At 53.0% G+C, this 18254-nt stretch overlaps 10 protein-coding genes across 10 annotated transcripts; 3 read left to right on the forward strand and 7 right to left on the reverse strand.

Moving 5' to 3' along the window:
- Positions 1–299: 299 nt before the first annotated feature.
- Positions 300–1709, reverse strand: SAICODRAFT_67719 (tRNA guanosine-2'-O-methyltransferase; the record flags this gene model as incomplete). Its single annotated transcript, XM_019170337.1, has 2 exons — positions 300–410; positions 480–1709. 2 exons carry the CDS (start codon positions 1707–1709, stop codon positions 300–302), a joined length of 1341 nt encoding a protein of 446 aa, XP_019021472.1.
- A 142-nt stretch (positions 1710–1851) lies between these two features.
- On the forward strand, positions 1852–3628 carry SAICODRAFT_31907 (uncharacterized protein). The gene has a single exon (XM_019168050.1). The coding sequence runs from the start codon at positions 1981–1983 to the stop codon at positions 3250–3252; it is 1272 nt and encodes a 423-aa protein (XP_019021473.1). The 5' UTR covers positions 1852–1980; the 3' UTR covers positions 3253–3628.
- SAICODRAFT_31908 (uncharacterized protein) lies at positions 2919–3628 on the reverse strand. Its single transcript, XM_019168051.1, has one exon. It carries the CDS (start codon positions 3503–3505, stop codon positions 3269–3271), a length of 237 nt encoding a protein of 78 aa, XP_019021474.1. The 5' UTR covers positions 3506–3628; the 3' UTR covers positions 2919–3268.
- Positions 3608–4087, reverse strand: SAICODRAFT_61664 (UBC-like protein; the record flags this gene model as incomplete). Its single annotated transcript, XM_019169855.1, has 2 exons — positions 3608–3874; positions 3938–4087. The coding sequence occupies 2 exons, from the start codon at positions 4085–4087 to the stop codon at positions 3608–3610; spliced, it is 417 nt and encodes a 138-aa protein (XP_019021475.1).
- A 74-nt stretch (positions 4088–4161) lies between these two features.
- SAICODRAFT_172060 (uncharacterized protein) lies at positions 4162–9410 on the forward strand. Its single transcript, XM_019165768.1, has one exon. The coding sequence runs from the start codon at positions 4423–4425 to the stop codon at positions 9376–9378; it is 4956 nt and encodes a 1651-aa protein (XP_019021476.1). The 5' UTR covers positions 4162–4422; the 3' UTR covers positions 9379–9410.
- Positions 9302–10478, reverse strand: SAICODRAFT_31911 (chitooligosaccharide deacetylase). Its single transcript, XM_019168052.1, has one exon. The coding sequence runs from the start codon at positions 10378–10380 to the stop codon at positions 9442–9444; it is 939 nt and encodes a 312-aa protein (XP_019021477.1). The 5' UTR covers positions 10381–10478; the 3' UTR covers positions 9302–9441.
- Positions 10479–10553: 75 nt separating this feature from the next.
- SAICODRAFT_9914 (RTA1-domain-containing protein) lies at positions 10554–11633 on the reverse strand (the record flags this gene model as incomplete). Its single annotated transcript, XM_019172178.1, has 1 exon — positions 10554–11633. One exon carries the CDS (start codon positions 11631–11633, stop codon positions 10554–10556), a length of 1080 nt encoding a protein of 359 aa, XP_019021478.1.
- Positions 11634–12580: 947 nt separating this feature from the next.
- Positions 12581–14261, forward strand: SAICODRAFT_61687 (MFS monosaccharide transporter; the record flags this gene model as incomplete). The annotated part of the gene is made up of 3 exons (XM_019169860.1): positions 12581–12669; positions 12730–13508; positions 13567–14261. Coding segments are annotated over 3 exons (1563 nt in total), but the record flags the coding sequence as incomplete, so codon positions are not given.
- Positions 14262–14423: 162 nt separating this feature from the next.
- On the reverse strand, positions 14424–16323 carry SAICODRAFT_67727 (MFS general substrate transporter). The gene is made up of 2 exons (XM_019170338.1): positions 16080–16323; positions 14424–15959 (listed from the first exon to the last, which is right to left on the reverse strand). The coding sequence occupies exons 1-2, from the start codon at positions 16279–16281 to the stop codon at positions 14533–14535; spliced, it is 1629 nt and encodes a 542-aa protein (XP_019021480.1). The 5' UTR covers positions 16282–16323; the 3' UTR covers positions 14424–14532.
- A 597-nt stretch (positions 16324–16920) lies between these two features.
- Positions 16921–18078, reverse strand: SAICODRAFT_97143 (uncharacterized protein; the record flags this gene model as incomplete). Its single annotated transcript, XM_019172085.1, has 2 exons — positions 16921–17234; positions 17304–18078. 2 exons carry the CDS (start codon positions 18076–18078, stop codon positions 16921–16923), a joined length of 1089 nt encoding a protein of 362 aa, XP_019021481.1.
- Positions 18079–18254: the final 176 nt, after the last annotated feature.

Consider the following 18254-nt stretch of genomic DNA (forward strand, 5'->3'; position numbering starts at 1 on the left):
TCGACAGATATGGGAAGTAGACGGGAACCCAAGCAAAGAGACGGATTGCGGAATTAACAACAGGGAGATTTTGATAGGATTCAGCTCTTGTAAACCTGAACGCGTCGACTTCGTTGTCGATGTCACAGTGCAGGGCTGGGGCGTCCGTGCGTCGCTGCGCTTTTTCGGCGCGAATTGTCCAGGGTAGAAAATCTCTTAACATGAACGCGTATGAGACGTGTCATACGGACTGCAAATGGGTTACACAGGGGTCCATTTCGCAGCTAAATCTGAGCTCTTTCAAGATGACCTGCTGTATTCTAGTTCAACGTCTCTTCTTTCAATCTGTCCGCTACCTCTTCAACCTCCCCTGCCTCAGGATCCTTCCTGAACCTATTAAAGTATTTCTCCCTAAAATCCGCATGTGCAGGCTTTAAACCGTTCGTGACAACCCCTTCCTTCCCCATCTCTTCCCCATCTCCCTCCCCGTCCTTCCGTACATGCCTAACATACGTCAACAACCTTCTCGCCCACTTCCCAAAATCCTGTACAGAGTTATACAAGAGCGTCATGTTCGCATGCGTGGGGATGTCCACATCCTGATACTCATCCGTCACGGTGGGGAGCCAGAGGACGAGTCGTCCGCCGTCGTTGAGTCGGGTTGCGGAGAATCCGAGGAGGTCGACCATAACTTCGCTTAGTTCGTAGGGCCTCATGGGCGGGTGGTAGTCGGGCTGTTCGTGGCTATAGATCCCGCTCCTCAAGAGTATGGGTTCGGTCCTCAACTCCTCATCGTTCTTCCTTCCCAGTTTCTTCGCGCCGGCACGGACACCGTATGGCGGATCACACACGATCGCATCGAATCTCACACCCTTTCGTAGGGGGTTATGTGTGATGTCATAGGTACAACAGTCTAGGAAATTCGAGCTCAGGCCATACTGCTTGATATTTGCCAATACTCCACCCGCACGTTTCTTCCCCCCTCCCCGAATTTGTCGACCGTCGATGTCGGACCCGAAGGTCATCGCGCCATAGTGTCCACACGTAAACAAAAAACTCCCAGTTCCAACAAAGGGGTCGTATACCAGTTTTCCAGGCGTAGCATGCGCCATATTCGCCGAAACCAGACTCAGTTCCGCGTCCATACTCGTGGTCCCCAAATACTGCCTTTTCTTCAAATCATACATATGTATTGCTTCTCGATTTCCTACACTCACCAATCTTCCGTTAAAAACTCGTACGAGCTTGTGTGTTGGGTCGATTGTATGAGGTCCCGCCTTGGGTTTTGTCCATTCCTCGAATATTGCGTAGATCTGTTGTGCACCTTTCATTCTGATCCTCCCCTCGAATCCCGTAAACCGGAACGAGTTGATCATCTCAACATGTTCCTCCACAGGCCTCGTATGGTTAAAGATCTCGACCTCGTATTTAAACGTATCGGTTCTGTATGCCTCGAACCACCCGTATTCCGCAGCGCGTGTTTTCACGACATCGTGTAACGCCTCTAATGTCGGTGCCTCACCCCAGAGCTCGTAGATAGCTCGTACAAGAACGGCACGCTTCACCAGGCGCTTCGCAGTCTCCTCATCTGGAAGGTCGACGACGAGGAATGGTGAGGAGTTCGTGTAGGCGCTCAAATCGACGTCGATACCCTCAAGTTTGGCGAGGGCGTCGAGCTCGGGAAGTCGGAAGTCCTCGTGGACGTGTGCGAAGAAGATGAGGTATTGCATCAGATTGCTTCAGCGGGTGTATGGTTCTTCTTGATTAAGGTTTGAACCTGACGTTTTTGAGACGGTCGTGCTATTTTTAGAAGTGTGGCACGGTTGGGCGCAGTCCACGTCTGTGTACCGATGTACTGTACATGCTTGGTATCAACGAGCGAAGGTTACATCAACGGCGATGTTGCAAGTCAAGCTGGACGTCGAACCTTAAGCTCCTTGTCAACGTCACCGCTCTCCATCTGGATTGCGACATCGTCGTTAATTAGCTGCAGTACAACAAATGCGACAAATGCTTTCGCTACATATACTCGAGCTCATAACAACCACACGGCCAGTGACTCGCGTTACGGCCTACAACAACGTGCACGCCTGCAGACCTCCACTGTCATGGTACCGCTTCAATTCTACCTCCACCTCCACCTCCGATCCAGCTGAGAAGGTTGCACCTGTTTTGCGGAAGGGTCCGTGGTCTGTTGAGGAGACCCGGAAATTTGAGGACTATATTGAGAGCAATGGACAGATGAACGCTTCCTGGGAAGATATCAATTGGGAAGAGGTTGCGAACAGCGTTGGGACCCGCACAGTGCGACAATGCCAAGAGAAATGGCGCAAAACATCCCACAACCCCCTCTCCCCCACTACATATACTCCCTGGACCATTGAGGAGAAAAAGATTCTCAAAAAAGCCTATGAAGTATATGGCAACAATTGGAGTTTGATTGAACGATTGCGTTTGCTTCCAGGGCGAAGCGCGTCTAACATGATGTACCGGTTTCATGATTGCGGCTTGGAGGGAACAGAGTACACAAACGGACGCTTCACGGAGGAGATGCTGAGAAAGATCCAGAAGTTGTTGGATGACTCTGATGGGAAATATCACCATAGTAACGGGGACATCAAATGGATAATACTTGTCAAAGACAACTTTCCAGGCTGGTCACGCCGCACCATAATTAACGAATACCGGCGGCTCTGCGTCACTGAGGTAAGCTCCCGACAGGGTCCATGGTCCGAAGATGAAACAAAGAGGCTTTGGTGTGCTGTTGAAAAATACCTTGATAAACCTACAATGACAAAAGTTGAGCAATGGGCCGCAATCACTAAAGAGGTAGGCACGCGAACTCCTTCCAAGTGCCGGCAAAAATGGAAGAGCCTTGAATCGTTACAACACAAGGCAACCGCCGACGACGACAAACCATCACTACGTGCACGCTGGTCACATGACCAAACCCTCCACCTTCTCTCCCTCGCCCAAAAACACAGCCTAAATTGGCCACTCATTGCTGCGGACATGGCCTCAGCACCTGAGGAAAAGAATCGCAGATTCACTAACGTTAACAGCTGTTGTGGTAGATTTTGGCGTATGATAAACTTGAAACGAGGGCAACTGGAGCCGGAGCTGGACCATCATTTAAGGCATTGTTTGGAGAGCCTTGGGATGACACATATCTTGAGCCAGGCAAAGGGGTCGGGGCCGGGGAAGAGAGAGCATCAGAAACCCATGTACATGCTCGGGCGCAGGATTAGAGAAGCTGATGTGGAGGGGGAGTAGCAGGTTGGGGAGGCCATCAAGATGTCTTGAAGAGAATTAGGAGAACGATTGAAGACAATGATGCTCCGTGCAGCTGCTTCTTGACGAGAGAGGAACCGAGCATGAGAGGGAGAAGGTGAACGAGGAGGGACAAAGTACAGAAGGTGCGGGAGATGGTGAGGTCACCAAACTTGCGGGGCTTGGGGCCTCGGAGGCAAACGAGAATCTGGCAAGGGTGGATGGTGTGACGTTCAACCTTCCCAGGCAGGTTCATGTGCCTAGGTACTTGTTGTATGTGCGATCTAACCGCTGACACCTGTGTACTCACTTGACCATGAAAATGAAATTACTCATATATTCCACTTCCTTCCGTTCCTTAAAACTCTGACCCCTCCGCGGGCTGCGCCAATTTCCTATTTGCACCACTCCCCATTTCCCTCCTCAACTCCGACAACACCGTCTCCAAAGTATACTCACTCCTCCAACTTGCCAAAACACCTAGTCGACTCGGATCGACGTGCCCTGAGGTCGCGTTTACGCAGGGGAGGTTGATGCGGGAGATGAATGAAATAGTTGGGGGGGTGTCGGGGTAGGAGGGAGAACAGTGGAGGCGGAGGGAATAGATGCGGTTTTCGTGGGTTGACTGTACAAAGCAAACGAACAGTCAGCACAATATGGATGAGAAGTGGCAATTCAGGGAACATACGTGAGGAGGGCCGAGGATCGTCCCGTTCCAGTTTGACATGGTCATGTCTTCTCCATCAGCCAGACCGTAGGAGCAGGAGCCGTCTCCAATTCCCTTTTCTCCCTTCTCTAGCTCTTCCAAAAGACGGAAGTTACGTGGGACTTTTGCCATTGTAATTGATTGCTCGTAATTAGGATTGTATGGAGGTGAGTTGACAACTGCCGTTCATGCAGGACAGGATGTACGGCTGCGTCACCGACGACTGCGCAGGAAGGGTTTGAAACGGAGAAGCTCAATTGGGATCTGGTCAATCTGAGTTGTTCTGTTTGCCGTTTTCAGTTGTATCCTATAGTTAAGCGGCGAAGGCCAATCGGCTCCAGCGCAGAGCGTGCTCAGCACGGTCCGTTCACACATCTTTACAACACCGCGAGCAGGAGCACCAATCCTGTAGGGAGTTCGCTTGCATCAGAAACTCTTCTTTCGGTCTTCACCTTTGAGGGTTTGCCATGCTCTCTCTCCTCCAACGCGAACTCTCATTCTTCTCGAACGAAGCCAAAAAGAAGCAATCCAACGTTAAAGACGCCGCAGACACCTCCGCAAAACTCCTCACCGAAGCCGCCCGTCATGCCCGTACATCCGGCGAATCAGACCTAGCTAACGAACTACGTGCCCGGCCGGCCTTCTTTACGACTTTCTGGAGGGCATGCGAGACGAAGGATGCAAAGTTCGTTAATTCGAGTTTACTGGCGTTACAGCGGCTGATACCGACTGCCGCTATCCCGGACACGTCGCTGCATTCGTTGATTCGGGCGTTCGTCGTCGCCTCTCGTATTCCGAGCACGGATATCAACCTCAAGCTTTTACAGTGTTTACCACCATTGTTCACCTCGCCCTACTATGCTCATGCCTTAACAGGCGAACTCTTATCCGATGCACTCCGAATCTGTTTTGAATTTGCGACCACGAGAGGGGGCGGGCTGGTCAGTGATATCGCCGGCGCGACATTACGGCAATGCTTACGATCGCGCTTCGAGCTCTGCGAGGTCGAAGGTGACGAAGGACAGAAAGCCGCTCGATCGCTGCTTGACGCCCAGAAGATATTCGAGGATTTGTGCATCTTGGTAGGCGGTGCAAGAGATGGGACCAGCACCCCTTCCTTCCTCAAATTGAATAATCTGCATACCGACCTGGCTCTGGAATTGATCGAAGGGATTTTGTCGGGGCATAGTAGTTTGTTGGCAACCCACGAGGAGTTTGTGAGAGTATTACAAGCACGACTGGCACCTCCCATCATCCAATCTTTTTCCGAAAAGCGAGACTTCACCACAACCATCCGGACAGCCCGCGTTGTATCCCTACTACTTCGAAGATTCCTGCCACACCTCGTCACGGAGTGTGAGATCATTTTGTCTTTACTCCTCCATATGCTCGAACCGGACTCCACATCCGCTGCGTGGCGACGGATGTTGGCGATGGAGATACTGAGAGAGACGGTTTGCGGAGAACATGATCTACTACGACTCATTTACACATCGTACGATGCTGCTGATACGCATAAACCGATGCTTAGGGAGTTGGTAACGGCGCTAAACCGTCTCGCGTCCGAGAAGATTGCGTCCTCAACGCCTGCTGTGATGCCGTCGTTGAATCGCGCGGAGTCAGCATATGAAGTAGCTGGAGGCGTCGCAAACATATTGTCGACAGCGCTCACTGGTACATCACAGGATAATCTCATAGTGTCTAATTCTTGTGAGCCGAAGACTCCGTATATTGAGATGCTGGATAAATCTGGTCCGCCGCCGGGAATCGCGTCCGGGTATTTGGGGTTGCTTGTTGTGGAGTGTGTTAGAGGGATCGTGGAGGGGTTAGTTTGGTTTTGTGGGCCGTTGGTGGAGGGAGATCAAGCCCTTGCTGAGGCCGTACGGGCGGAAGATGTTTCTCCATCTGACGCCAGGTCCAGTATCACGAGCGGACCCGGGAAATGCTCTATGGAGAGTGAGGAGGGTATGGTGAGGGAATTCAAAGGCGAGAAGCCGGTGGATTACGATGATGTTATGGAGTGTAAGCTGATTCTGAATGATAACTGGCCGGGGTTGTTGGCGACGTTCTCGACCTTTCTATCCTCGACACTCCTCGACTCGACACTCTTCGAAGGCATCGTGGGGTCCTTTGGGGAGTTGACCGTGCTGCTCTGCCGTCTGGGTTTGGCGACACCGGCTGAGGCGTTCATGACGATGTTTTTGCGGTATGCGACCCCGTTGGGTGCAGATGCAGGTGCTGGTGGGTCAACTCAACCAGGTTACAGTTTGAGCACGGCTTCGTTCTCTATGGCGTTGGCCTCGCCTACGATATCGAAGGTTATTGATGGCGCACGGAGTTTGTGGGGCGCCGAAGCAGTGGCTATTTCGCCCGGCTCCATTACACCAGTGGGGACACTTCAAGACGGCGGCGGGCAACAGCCGTTCTCGAGTCGGAACCTGATTTGCGTTAAGTGTTTGCTCGACGTTGGTCTCAAACTTGGAGACGACCTCGGGAAGGCGTGGTCGATCGTCTTAGAGGGCTTACAGCAAGCTGATCTGGGGTTGTCGACGTCTACATCACTTTCGTCAAAACGAACGAGTCAAAGGCCGGACGACTTGGGAGTTGATCCGAGGAATGTAGTTGAGTTGCAGGAACGTATGAAGGAGATGGTTGAGAAGACGACGTCATTTGCGCATCCCGAGTTCCGGGGGTTCCTTGAGTGTCTTTGTCAGTTGAACGCGACCCTGATTGGATTGATAACGAGTACGGAGTCGGATCCTGGATATGTTGCGTCCTCTGCAAATGCTTCCTCGCCCCCGCCTTCTCCTGCGGCAATAATTCGGCACAGTCACCGTCGAACCGCGAGTTCGGCGAGTCTGTCAAGGATTATCACGTTGACGTCGAATCCCCTGAAGCAAACCTTTGCATTGGACAAGTTGCTTGAAGTTGCTGAGCACAATATTCCAAGATTCGCGCGGTTGAAGCCGGAGGCGTCGGGGTGGAAGCTCATCGTCGAGCATTTACACAAGACTGTACGAGCGAGGGAGGTATCCAATGATGTTCGGGTCCGGGCAGCTAAGATTATATGCAGGCTTGCCAAGCTATTGTCATTGCAAGAGGAGGTATACGAGATAGCCGGGGCTCAGCAGCGCTTTCTACGGTCACTGGAACCTCTAGTGCTTGTCACGCAATCTCAGTCAACAATATCTATCCCAGACTCTTCGACGAAAGCTGCTGAACTCGAAATCCGGAGATTGGCGCTAGAGACTTTGAAAGACGTGCTTGACGAGTCTGGCCAAGCGCTGACGGAGGGATGGGATATTGTCATCGAGATTCTCCGATCTACGACGACGAGGTCTGCGAGTTCTGGGTCTGGGACGGCCACGCCAACGCCGGAACTGTTATCGCTCAATCCTGTCTCAGATAAATTGGTACGGTTGGCTTGTGAGTCCGTCCAACTCATTTTTTCCGAGTATCTCGCCGCTGTTCCTGTTGCAGCGCTGACCACGCTCATCGAGGCACTTGGCTCGTTCGCTGGGCAAGATGAAGATTTCAATGCTGCCTTGACCTCTGTTGGTTTGTTCTGGATCTTGTCTGATTACATTCAAGCGCAATGTCCGTCTTCGGTCGATTTTGAGCGTGTTTTTGACGGCTACGAAGATGTTATACGCTCAAATCAAGAACGACCCGAGGATGTGTATGCATTGTGGATGCGACTGCTCCTTCAGCTCTGCGATCTGGCGAAAGACGAGAGACCCGAGGTGAGACATGCCGCGATTCAGATCATCTTCCGGGTCTTCTCAAACTTCAATGGAGGTGTTCGTGCTTGGCAGTCTTGTTGGATCATCTTAGCTCAATTGATGAGTTACAACCCCGATTCGAATCCCGATCAGTATGAGTACGAGCAAGAGGACTTGCGCCATGGGGAAACTACCAATCTTCTTCTCGAGGGCATATCTAACGTGTTCACTCAGCACATCGAGGTGTTTGAAAGTGTACCTTCGTTCTTATCTTTCTGGGAACGCAGCCTTGGCTTTCTCGGCCAAATCAGCGAGCAGAACGAGGCGAAAACAACGCCAGCTGCGTTTATCGCTATGAACACTGTTTTCGTTGCTGCAGGAAGGGTCTCCGATCGCTTGAAACTCTGGGAATCGTCCTGGCAGACATGGACACACGCCGGCACTTGTCTTCTCGGAAGCGGTCGGAGTGCGGAGGCGGTGTCACAGGAGTCTTTCCATGCCTGTCTTAAAACATTCGGAGCGCTCCGTCAACTCTCACCTGGTGCGCTTGGTGAGGCTGATCTGCAGCAATTTCTCGAGATACTTTACGACGTCCTCTCGTACCAGGAAGGTGGCACGTATCCCTATGACATGGACATCCTGTCGCCTGTACAGACCGCGGTCCTGTCATGCATGACTTCTTTTACCGAGGAGTCCGCTAATTCACCAGTTGACATCATGGACTTCCTAATAAGGGCACTAAGATTAGCGATTCGAAATGGCGGTCTTAGAGTCAAGGGTAAGCCGACTTATGTGGCTTTTACAAATGCTGCGATCGAGTTCGCGGCAACATTCTACGCCGCTCACTATGAGAACACATCCATCTACCGCTCTGGCTCATACAACTGTCTGGTTAGCGTCCTACAGGAATACGTCACCCTCAAATATCACGGACCAGATCAAGGCAAATCGCGCAAGAACCCCAATTTATGGCGTTCGGCGACGCAGCCTTTGGTCGAACTAGCTTCGAGGGGTCTCCCTGTTCTGCTCAGAGAAGCCCCGGAGAGACGTGCCCAGGTGATGAGAACGATGTTGAAGGGGATGAGTAGTATGACGTTTGTCTCGCCGGAGGATTATCTCCTTCAGGCCGACAGTACGGATGAGAATTTCGATATGGACGCATTATCGCAGTTGCAGGAACCCATTGTTACCGCTCTTGGTCACGAGTCCTCTACTGCTTCTGATGACGATCTCGTTGATGCGTACATCACATTATTCGCCCGAGCTTCCGTGATCAACCCCCTCCGACCCATCCGCACCTCCTCGGCACTCACCCCCGAAGAAAAGCAATGGGGCAAAAATCCTAACCCGCGACGCGCCATGGGATTGTTCTGCCTGAACGAGCTATTCCGCATCAGCGTTGTCGCCAGAGAGAGAAATTACCCACGAATCACGGAAAGAGCGGTTGAAGCATCTCTCCGCAGAGCCATGATGACACTCGAGAATTTTGTCGTGGATCGGCCTGTCGCGGGTAAGAAACCGATGCGGAAGATGGAAAAGAAGGAGGTTAGGGAGATTGTTGATGGGGTGCTTGGGTTGGGTGGAAGAAAGGACAAGCCGTTTATGAAGTTATACCCGTTATTTGTGACGGCGTTGCCGCTGTGTGGGGGTGAGAAGGACATGATGGATACGGTGGGTAGGATATTTGCGGCGGCACCTTGAATGATATTTGATGACTTTCTCACGCTCATGGCTGGCAGTAAGCCATACTATATAAAACGAGTTTCACTCCTCAAACGGCACCTCCCTCCTCCAAAACTCCGCAATCTCCTCCCTCTTCGCAACCCAAACCCCCTCTTTCCCGCTCACATACTCCATAAACCTCTTCAACCCCCCCACCCTTCCCGCCCGTCCCACAATCCTACAATGCAACCCAACCGACATCATCTTCGGACGCCCCGCGACGCCTTCGGCATACAGCGCATCGAACGCGTCACGGAGGTATTCGAAGAATTGGGACGATGTCACGAAGCCTGGCGCACAGTGGAATTTCATGTCATTGTTGTCGAGGGTGTAGGGAATGATCAGGTCGTTGTGGGGTGTGTAGTAGGGTAAATCGTCGTTGTATTCGTCGCTGCTGTATAGGAGCTCGTCGTGGCCTTGTTCCGCGTAGACTTCTTTCACGATCGCCAAGGAGCGGGAGGAAAAGCGGCCGGTGTACCATCCCCTCGGAATGGGCGCACCGGCGGCTGAGATGGCGTGGAGGTGTTTCCGGACGTGGTCGCGTTCCTGGTCTTCCGTGAGTGCGGAATAATCGATCCACCGATAATGGTGAGAAGCGATTTCATGTCCACCCTCCATCATCGCCCTGACAACACCCGGATTCAACTCCACCGCCCTCCCAACAGCCCAACACGTAAACACCCACCCAAACTCCTCAAAAAGCCTCAAGATTCTCCAAACACCACACCGCGCTCCGTATTCATACCCGCTCTCCACGTCACGTCGACGGCGTGGGACGGAGATGTTGGAGGGGGATACACCGATTTCGGTGAGGTATGTTTCGGAGCCGGGGTCGCCGTTCGCGAGGGAGTTTTCGCCGCCTTCTTCGTAGTTGAGGACGAAGGAGAGGCAGAGTTTGGCGTTGTTTGGCCAGGTGAAGCTGGGAGGGGAGGGGCCGTAGCCGATGAGGTCGCGGGGTGGGCCAGATAGTTGGCTGGACATGGTTAGTTACTGTTGCGACGGAGATCAAATGATCAATCGATGGTGTAGTGGTTGGGCCTAGCCGAAGGAGCCGAGGGCGGGGGGCTTATCGGCGGTGGCTCGGGCAGGCACAATCAGATCGAATGCACGCGCCACAACCTTAACACTCCGTTTGCTGCTGAACACGTGATAACTTAAATAGCCTTCTCCCCCTCCAACCGGTCACCAACAACAACCGTCTCACTCTCAACCCCACCACCAACACCCACCCCCAGCCCCTCCCCCCCAACAACCCCCTTCCCCCTCGGCATCCACCTCCCCGGAAACCCCCACCCAACATAAACAACCCCAGCAAGCAAAATCATCAACGTATCAAACCCATAAAAATAAGCTTCGTGCGTAGGAAGGTATCCGGTCCACCCCTGCGAGAACTCGATGACGCGGTAGATTTGCCGGATGAGAACGAAAAAGCAGGATGTGTAGAGGACGTAGAGGAATGGACGCCATTTGGTGGGCGTCGGAGAGGAGGAGCGCCGGGTGTGGATGTCGAAATAAGTTATCTGGAGGCAGAAAATTGCGAAAGAGGCGAGGTTGACGGCCAAACCCGCCATGAGGACATTATTCCCCTTATTGTACGCCGCGTTGATTTGAGCGAGCGTATTCTTCCCCTGATCAACACTCAACAAAATCACAGCCCCAGCGATCTGGATACATAGACTAACCACATCCGACGCGACAAAGATATACGAGATCAACGTGGGCGGCAATAGAGAGTGTTGTCGCCCGACATAATTCATCAAGCGTCCGAGGAAGACGTATTCAGCCGCTGCGTAAAAGATGGGCGCGATGATGACGCACGCATCCATACACTTAAACAGGGTCGCACTCCCCGCCGGATCCCTCGCCAACGGAATCCGTGCCCCGTACCCGATAGACTCCATGATTCCCCCCGCCACCAACGGCGCAAAGTACCACGCGCGCCAGCGTACCATCTGCCAACACCCCGCCACCACAACCAATCCATAAAGCACGAGTGCAGCGATGGCCAATCCATAGTTCGGCATGTAGTGGAAGAAGTTTTGGGGATCGTTGTAACCTTCTTGGACGGGGATCGCAAGACCGGTTGAGACGGGGTGGATTGTGTAGCCGGCGGGGGTTGAGGTCCAGGTTGGGGAGCCGGAGATTAGGGTGTAGCCGGGTGGGAGTGTGTAGGTTGTTAGTTGGCGGTGGATGGTGGTTGTGATCTCCAGGACCGTACTTGTTGGGAGCGACATCGTAGCAGCTGAGCTGGACTGTATGCTGGACGGGGAGGGAGCGTCGGTGGTGAGTTTTGTTGTCGCCTGGCGTGTGCGGAAGTTGCCGTACAGCCAGGGACAAGCGCGCTTTTGATCTTTGCAGGGGAAAGGAGAGCCGACAGCGCTTATCGCGTTCCCACGCCTGCTCCTGGATGTGGGGATCGCTGCCGATGGCCAGGACCAATCTGGCGATCACATGACGGTCAGATGACAACAGCCCTTCCTTTGGCCCGAAGCCCCTTCCCTCTGCACCGCATCAATAATCCTCCGCCCCGTACGCCTCGCCCCCTTTCTCGCACCGAACTCGGACCGATTTCGGCTTCCATCACAGCCCCTATACGCATCGCCTGATTTTCGGTGTTCTGTTTGGTCAATTTCGCCAATAGGCGAGCGCGGGGCCGACTAGGGCGACACTTCGCGGGGATTTGGGGGCGCGGCTTGCTCAGCCTCGTTTTTGTGGGGTGATCCTGAGGCGGGTGCCCGTCCATGGGGAAGGGACGGGAAATAGGCTGCGAGACGGAAGCGGATTTGGAGCCAGGAAAGTCGCCGGTTTCGAGCAAGAGGCCTAGGCAGTGAGAACCCCAGGAAGAAGAAGGAGGATTGGGTGGCGGATCAAGGGGGAGGAGAGGAAGCTTGAAGAGAGAGAGAGGAGACCTGTACATGTACGCCGCGACCAGCTGGCAACAATCACCCTTATAACTGTTAAGCCTTCCCTTCTCGATCAAGGCATCTCGGCGCCATCTCGGGGCCACCTCCGGGACGAAACACACTAATACGGCAGCGGGGGATCTGCACCCCAACAAATGGAGTACATTGCGGAGCGCAGAAGCGAAAACTCAAATGCCCGTGGACACGTGCCCTCTCTATATAAACCGGTCCGTCCCCAGCTTTTTGGAGCAGTCTCATAGGATCAACAAGCAAGCTGTGGAAAAAAGATGGCGAACAGCAAACTACCCGCGATTCTGATGACATGCTTTGCCGCCTTTGGTGGTATTTTGTTTGGTTATGACACTGGGTATGTTCCTCCTCTGCTCTTGTCGCAATGTAACATCGATCGCTGACGCAAACGTTACAGAACGATCTCCGGTATCATCGCCATGCCCCATTTCCTCGAGGTCTTCGGTACCCTCGGCCCCGACGGCGTCCACTACATCCCCTCCGCCGACAAATCCCTCATGGTCTCCATTCTCTCCGCCGGAACCTTCTTCGGTGCTCTCCTCGGTTACCCCTTCTCCGACTACATGGGCCGCAAATGGGGTCTCATCGCCGCGTGTCTCGTATTCTGTGTCGGTGTTGCGCTCCAAACCGCTGCTGTCGGTGTCGCTGTCTTCTCAGTCGGAAGATTCGTCGCGGGTTTGGGTGTCGGTATCGTGAGTTGTTTGGTACCGATGTATCAGAGTGAGTGTTCGCCAAAGTGGATTCGTGGTACTGTTGTGTCTTGTTACCAATGGGCTATTACCATCGGTCTCCTCCTCGCCGCCATCGCAAACAACGGCTGCAAAGACCGTCCGGACGCCTCTGCCTACCGTATCCCCATCGGTATCCAATTCATCTGGGCTGCGATCCTCGCAGGTGGAATGCTCTTCCTCCCCGAATCCCCACGCTACTACATCAAGAAGGGCCGTAACGACCTTGCTGCACACTCGTTGTCGCGCTTGTTGAACTGTGATTTGGAGGATGAGGAGTTGAAGACTGAACTCGCTGAGATCCAGGCGAACTTGGAGCATGAGAGACGCATTGGCAGTGGAACCTACTTGGACTGCTTCAGGGAGGGCAAGGGAAAGAACCGCATGAGGGTTCTTACTGGTATCTTCCTGCAGGCGTGGCAGCAGTTGACTGGTATCAACTTTATCTGTATGTGGCCTTCCTCCTGTCCGTTTTGAGATTCAAGAGGCTAATGAGTGTGTCACAGTTTACTACGGTACAACCTTCTTCGAGCAATCCGGCATCAGCAACCCCTTCATCATCACAATCATCACAAACGTCGTCAACGTCGTCTCCACCGTCCCAGGAATGTACCTCGTCGAACGCCTCGGCCGCCGTCAACTCCTCCTCATCGGAGCAGCAGGAATGTGTCTGTGTGAATTCATCGTCGCCATCGTCGGTGTCACTGTTGGTTCTGACAACCTTGCGGCACAGAGGGTGTTGATTTCGTTCGTGTGTATCTACATTTTCTTCTTTGCGGCGAGTTGGGGACCGATTGCCTGGGTTATCTGTGGTGAGATTTACCCGCTCTCGATTCGTGCGAAGGCTATGTCCCTCTCCACCGCCTCCAACTGGCTCTGGAACTTCGGTATCGGGTACGCGACGCCTTACATGGTCGACGCCGGACCCGGAAACGCAAACCTCGGTGCCAAGGTCTTCTTCGTCTGGGGATCCACTTGTCTCGGATGTTTGATCTTCACTTACTTCCTCATTCCCGAGACCAAGGGTTTGAGTTTGGAGGAGATTGATGTCATGTACGAGGAGGTTAGCCCGAGGAACAGTGTTAGGTGGAGCCCGGCTGCTGGGTTGAGGCACGATTCGGAGAACCAGTTCTCCAAGAGTGTGCATGATCAGAAGGTTAGTGAGACGAGGGTTGATGATATTAGGATGAGCGATGTGTAGGTTATTACTGTAGGAAATGGAGGAGCATGGTTTTGGGATGCGTGTGAGTTTTGGTTTGACGCTTTGCTTGGACTACTATTTCAGCTTAATATGGTGCATCCTTCTCTTAACGATATTTTTTTTTCACGCCATAAGTTTCATTTCTGTATTAAGTTTTCTGATCCTCTTATATAGAGTTCTGCACGATAGCTATTATGTAGCAAATTCTCCTATTATCGTTTTGGCACGTCTTTGTTTCATAATCATACATCTCAACCGGTATTCCTGCTTCTCAATCATGCTTCTTCGCGTACTTACTCTTCTTCCTCAACCAACCTCCATACCGATACAACACGAACGGAATCGGAATCATCCCCACACTAATGAACCCAAGCAACGAACATCCCCATCCAATACCCAAGTTCGCAAACAACGGAGTCGCAATCAACGGGAACCCAGCACCAAACGCCGCACGGAAGAAATCGTTTCCGGCATAGACACTCGCTGCGTATTTGGGGTACGCGTCTCCGAGGTAGTTGATGACACACTGGAAGAGAAGGAACGCACCCACTGAGAAAAATGAGGATCCGATGATGGGGACAATCCAGTGAATACGGGGACGAGACGTCCATCCGAACCAGAAGAGGCAGATCGGGATCCAGATCGACGCAAACATCGCCGCCTGCAACCGCAGCTCGACGGGGCGAAGATTACCCTCATCATCGAATTTCTTCTCGAGGTAAAAGTATGAGTAGGCGAAGTATCCGAACGTGGTGATGATTGTCATTACGAGAATGCCCATGAACGCCAAACCTTCCTCTCCGAGGTTGAAACCGTAGAACTCGGTGAAAACAATCGCGAACGACTCGAACCAGATATAGAGAATACCGTACACGAGAGCAATGTAGAGGTCGAGCAAGAAGACGATAGGTTCACCAAACGTCAACTGGAATGGACGCCAGAGGCTCATGACAGCAACTTGGCTGACTGTCATCTGACTCTGCTCTATCTCGCCTTCCGATTTGAGGTCTTTGTTACCGGTCAACTTCCTCAGTCTGCGGGCACGCTTAACGAGGATGTTCTCCGCGCTCGTTTCAGGGAGGAAGAAAGCGAGGATCAAGAGACTTCCACCACTCAACCACAACAACACCCAAAACGTCCATCGCCATCCATTCGCGTCCGCAGCGAAACCACCAAGGAGAGGACCGAGCACGGGTCCACAGACAGCTGCGCACCCCCAGATAGCAATAGGGTACGCGCGCTTCTTGGGCCCGAACATATCACCAATGCTCGCTCCACCCGTAGCAAGCGGCGGCGACCCAACAAAACCCGCAGCAAATCGCAACGGAATCAATGCGCCGAGGCCACCGCACAACGCAGTAGGCACCTGCAAACAAACAAAAATGATAAGACAGATGATGTAAATCGTATTTCTCCCAATCGCCGGGATCTCGCTCAGCGGTGAAAGGAACATCGGTCCGATGCCGTATCCTGCAACGAAGGCTGTAAGACCAAGTGTCGCAGGGACTTGGGTGATCCCCCAGCGTTGTTCGATATCGGGGATGCCGGGGGAGTAGATGGATGACCCGATGTAGACTGCGAAAGTCAATAGACAGATCAAGGCGGTGACGGAACATCGTTTTCCAAGGGACCAGTTGGCAGGGTTTTCGGGATCGATGTCGGAGTACCACGTTACAACATTGGGATCCTTACGAGTTCCTTCGTATGGGTCTTTCTTGCCCTTCTCTTCATCGTCTGCATCTCGTGGCTTTTCGTTGTCGTTATCCTCGCCAGAGTGTTGGGAGCCAGAGTCAACGGCGGTCGAGTTCGAGTTCTGACGGCCTCGTTCCTGTCGTCGTTGATTCTCCTCCTTCTCCTGCTCACGAGCCGCGGTCTCCCGCTCAATATACTCCTTCGTATACTGCTCCGGGAACTGTCCCTCGATCTCTTCGGGATACTTCAGAAAATCAAGCTTTGGCCCAAACGCACCACGCAACAAAATCCCTACAAAGGACTCGCGAAACCAGTCTGGTGCTGGCATCTTCAAGTTAAGCCCTCTTGATATGATCTCGTTCGCGGTCGTTCGAACTCGTTACTGAACATCCTCCCAACCCCCAGGACATACGAAGGGTTTTAATGACCTCCTCAGCTGATGAATGACCTCCTCCATACTCTTTCCCCTCATATGCATTCGCGTGGGATGACGTTGACGACTCCCTCGATCGGGGAGCCGACGCGAGTCAACCGTCGGCGATGCGCGCAGTTTTTGGAAAATCGCACGGGACGAGAAATAGCCGAGAGACATTGAGCGTCATTCCGGTTGATAAATTAGAGAAAGTGGATATTCTAGAACGAATGGATTCGCGGTGCATGGGAGGACAAGCTGCGCGCATCGGTACGGGAGGTTGAGTTGTCGGCTCTGGCGGCTTCGGGACGGATGAGGCTGTCATTCGCGATCGCTTCAGCGTCGGCAGGAGCTACTTCGTAAGTCGTGATTTCCAATCATTTCTGCCCTATATTCTTCTGACAAGTACGTACGTCTTGAGCTTACCTAACCAACGGCTCTGCCGAAACTGGACTCACTCCAGCCGCAGAAAAAGTCAACGTCACGGCATATGACGTAGCCTGATTGATCACTTAGGTCTGGATGAAACCCTTATTGTATTTCTGCGAAGCCTGATCATTCTAGATCTGACGGCGGAGGAGAAAGACTATCCTCCTTCTTCACCGTCTTCCGTTTCCTCCCAGACCTCCTCATACCCTCATGCACCTCCTTCTCCTCCTTCACCGGCTTTGGGTTCTCCTCTTCCTCTTCCTCGTCCTCGCTTTCCTCCTTGACCTTCTTCCTCTTCGTACCACCTCTCTTTGTTACCTTCTTCGAAGTCCCGTCTATGTCGGATGTTCCGATGAGTTTTTGTCGGCTTGAAACGACTGCGGAGGTCCGGCCTCCGACGGTGATGAATGTGATTTTCTCACCGGATGGCATATAGCCAGCTTGCACCCCACCACCATTCCCATCCTCCACATCTTCCTCTTCTTTGACCTTCCGCTTCTTCCCCTTACTCTTCCCTTTACTCCACCTGTGTTTGAATAGCCAATCCTCAGGAAAGCTATCAGAGTCACCACCAGCTTCCACCGCCGTCACAGGTACCTTCCTAGTCCATTCCCACAATCTCTCCAGTTGTCTTTCGTCAACTGTATTCGAATATTGCTCGGGGTGTATCCCCGCTTGATACAACACCTCATCCGCGACCCAATTCCCTACCCCTGCGCTGAACGCTTGATCTAACAAGAGTGCTTTGATCGGGACGCGGCGCGCGCGGACTTTGGCGGAGAAGAGGGGGAGGGAGGGCATACATATCACTGGATCGAAACCGAGGCGGGAGAGGGGTTCGTCGGACATGGGATCTTGGGTATGAACCAACCTCACCCGTCCCAGGCGGCGGGGATCGCAGAATGCCATTTCGGTGCCGTCGTCCATCATCAATGTAAATTTCCAGAACTTCGGTGGCCAGATATCGGTGGATGAAGCGTCGCGGTGGGAGTAGTAGTGGGTTTTTGTGTTGCGGATGTGTGGCCAGCCCGTCATGCCCAGATGCATCAGTACGCACAATCCTTCGCTTATCTCCTGCGCTTCCATCTCGAACCAGAAGTACTTCCCATACCTCTTAACACTACCGATAATTCGATTCTCGAGGGCGTCCTTGAATGCCGTGGCGGACGTGGGAGAGACGTAGAGGATTGCGTCGTCAGGTGCGGTGATGGAGGTGATGCGTTTTGAGGCGAGATGGGTGTGGAGGAAGGTTCGGGCACGTTCGACTTCGGCAAGTTCTGGCATCCTTGTAGGTTCGTAGGTGTCGGGAACAGCAAGAGGCGGGATCAGGGAGAGGAGGTTGGAGGAGGTTGGAGGAGGTTGGGAGGAGCTACGCTGACGTCGTGAGAAGAATCCTTTCAGGCGGTGGTCATGACGTCACGTGCACCTGCACTCCGATGCACGTTAATTGCAGCGTAACA

The sequence above is a fragment of the Saitoella complicata genome (assembly GCF_001661265.1).
Source record: "Saitoella complicata NRRL Y-17804 unplaced genomic scaffold SAICOscaffold_26, whole genome shotgun sequence".
Lineage (NCBI taxonomy): Eukaryota > Fungi > Ascomycota > Saitoellomycetes > Saitoellales > Saitoellaceae > Saitoella > Saitoella complicata.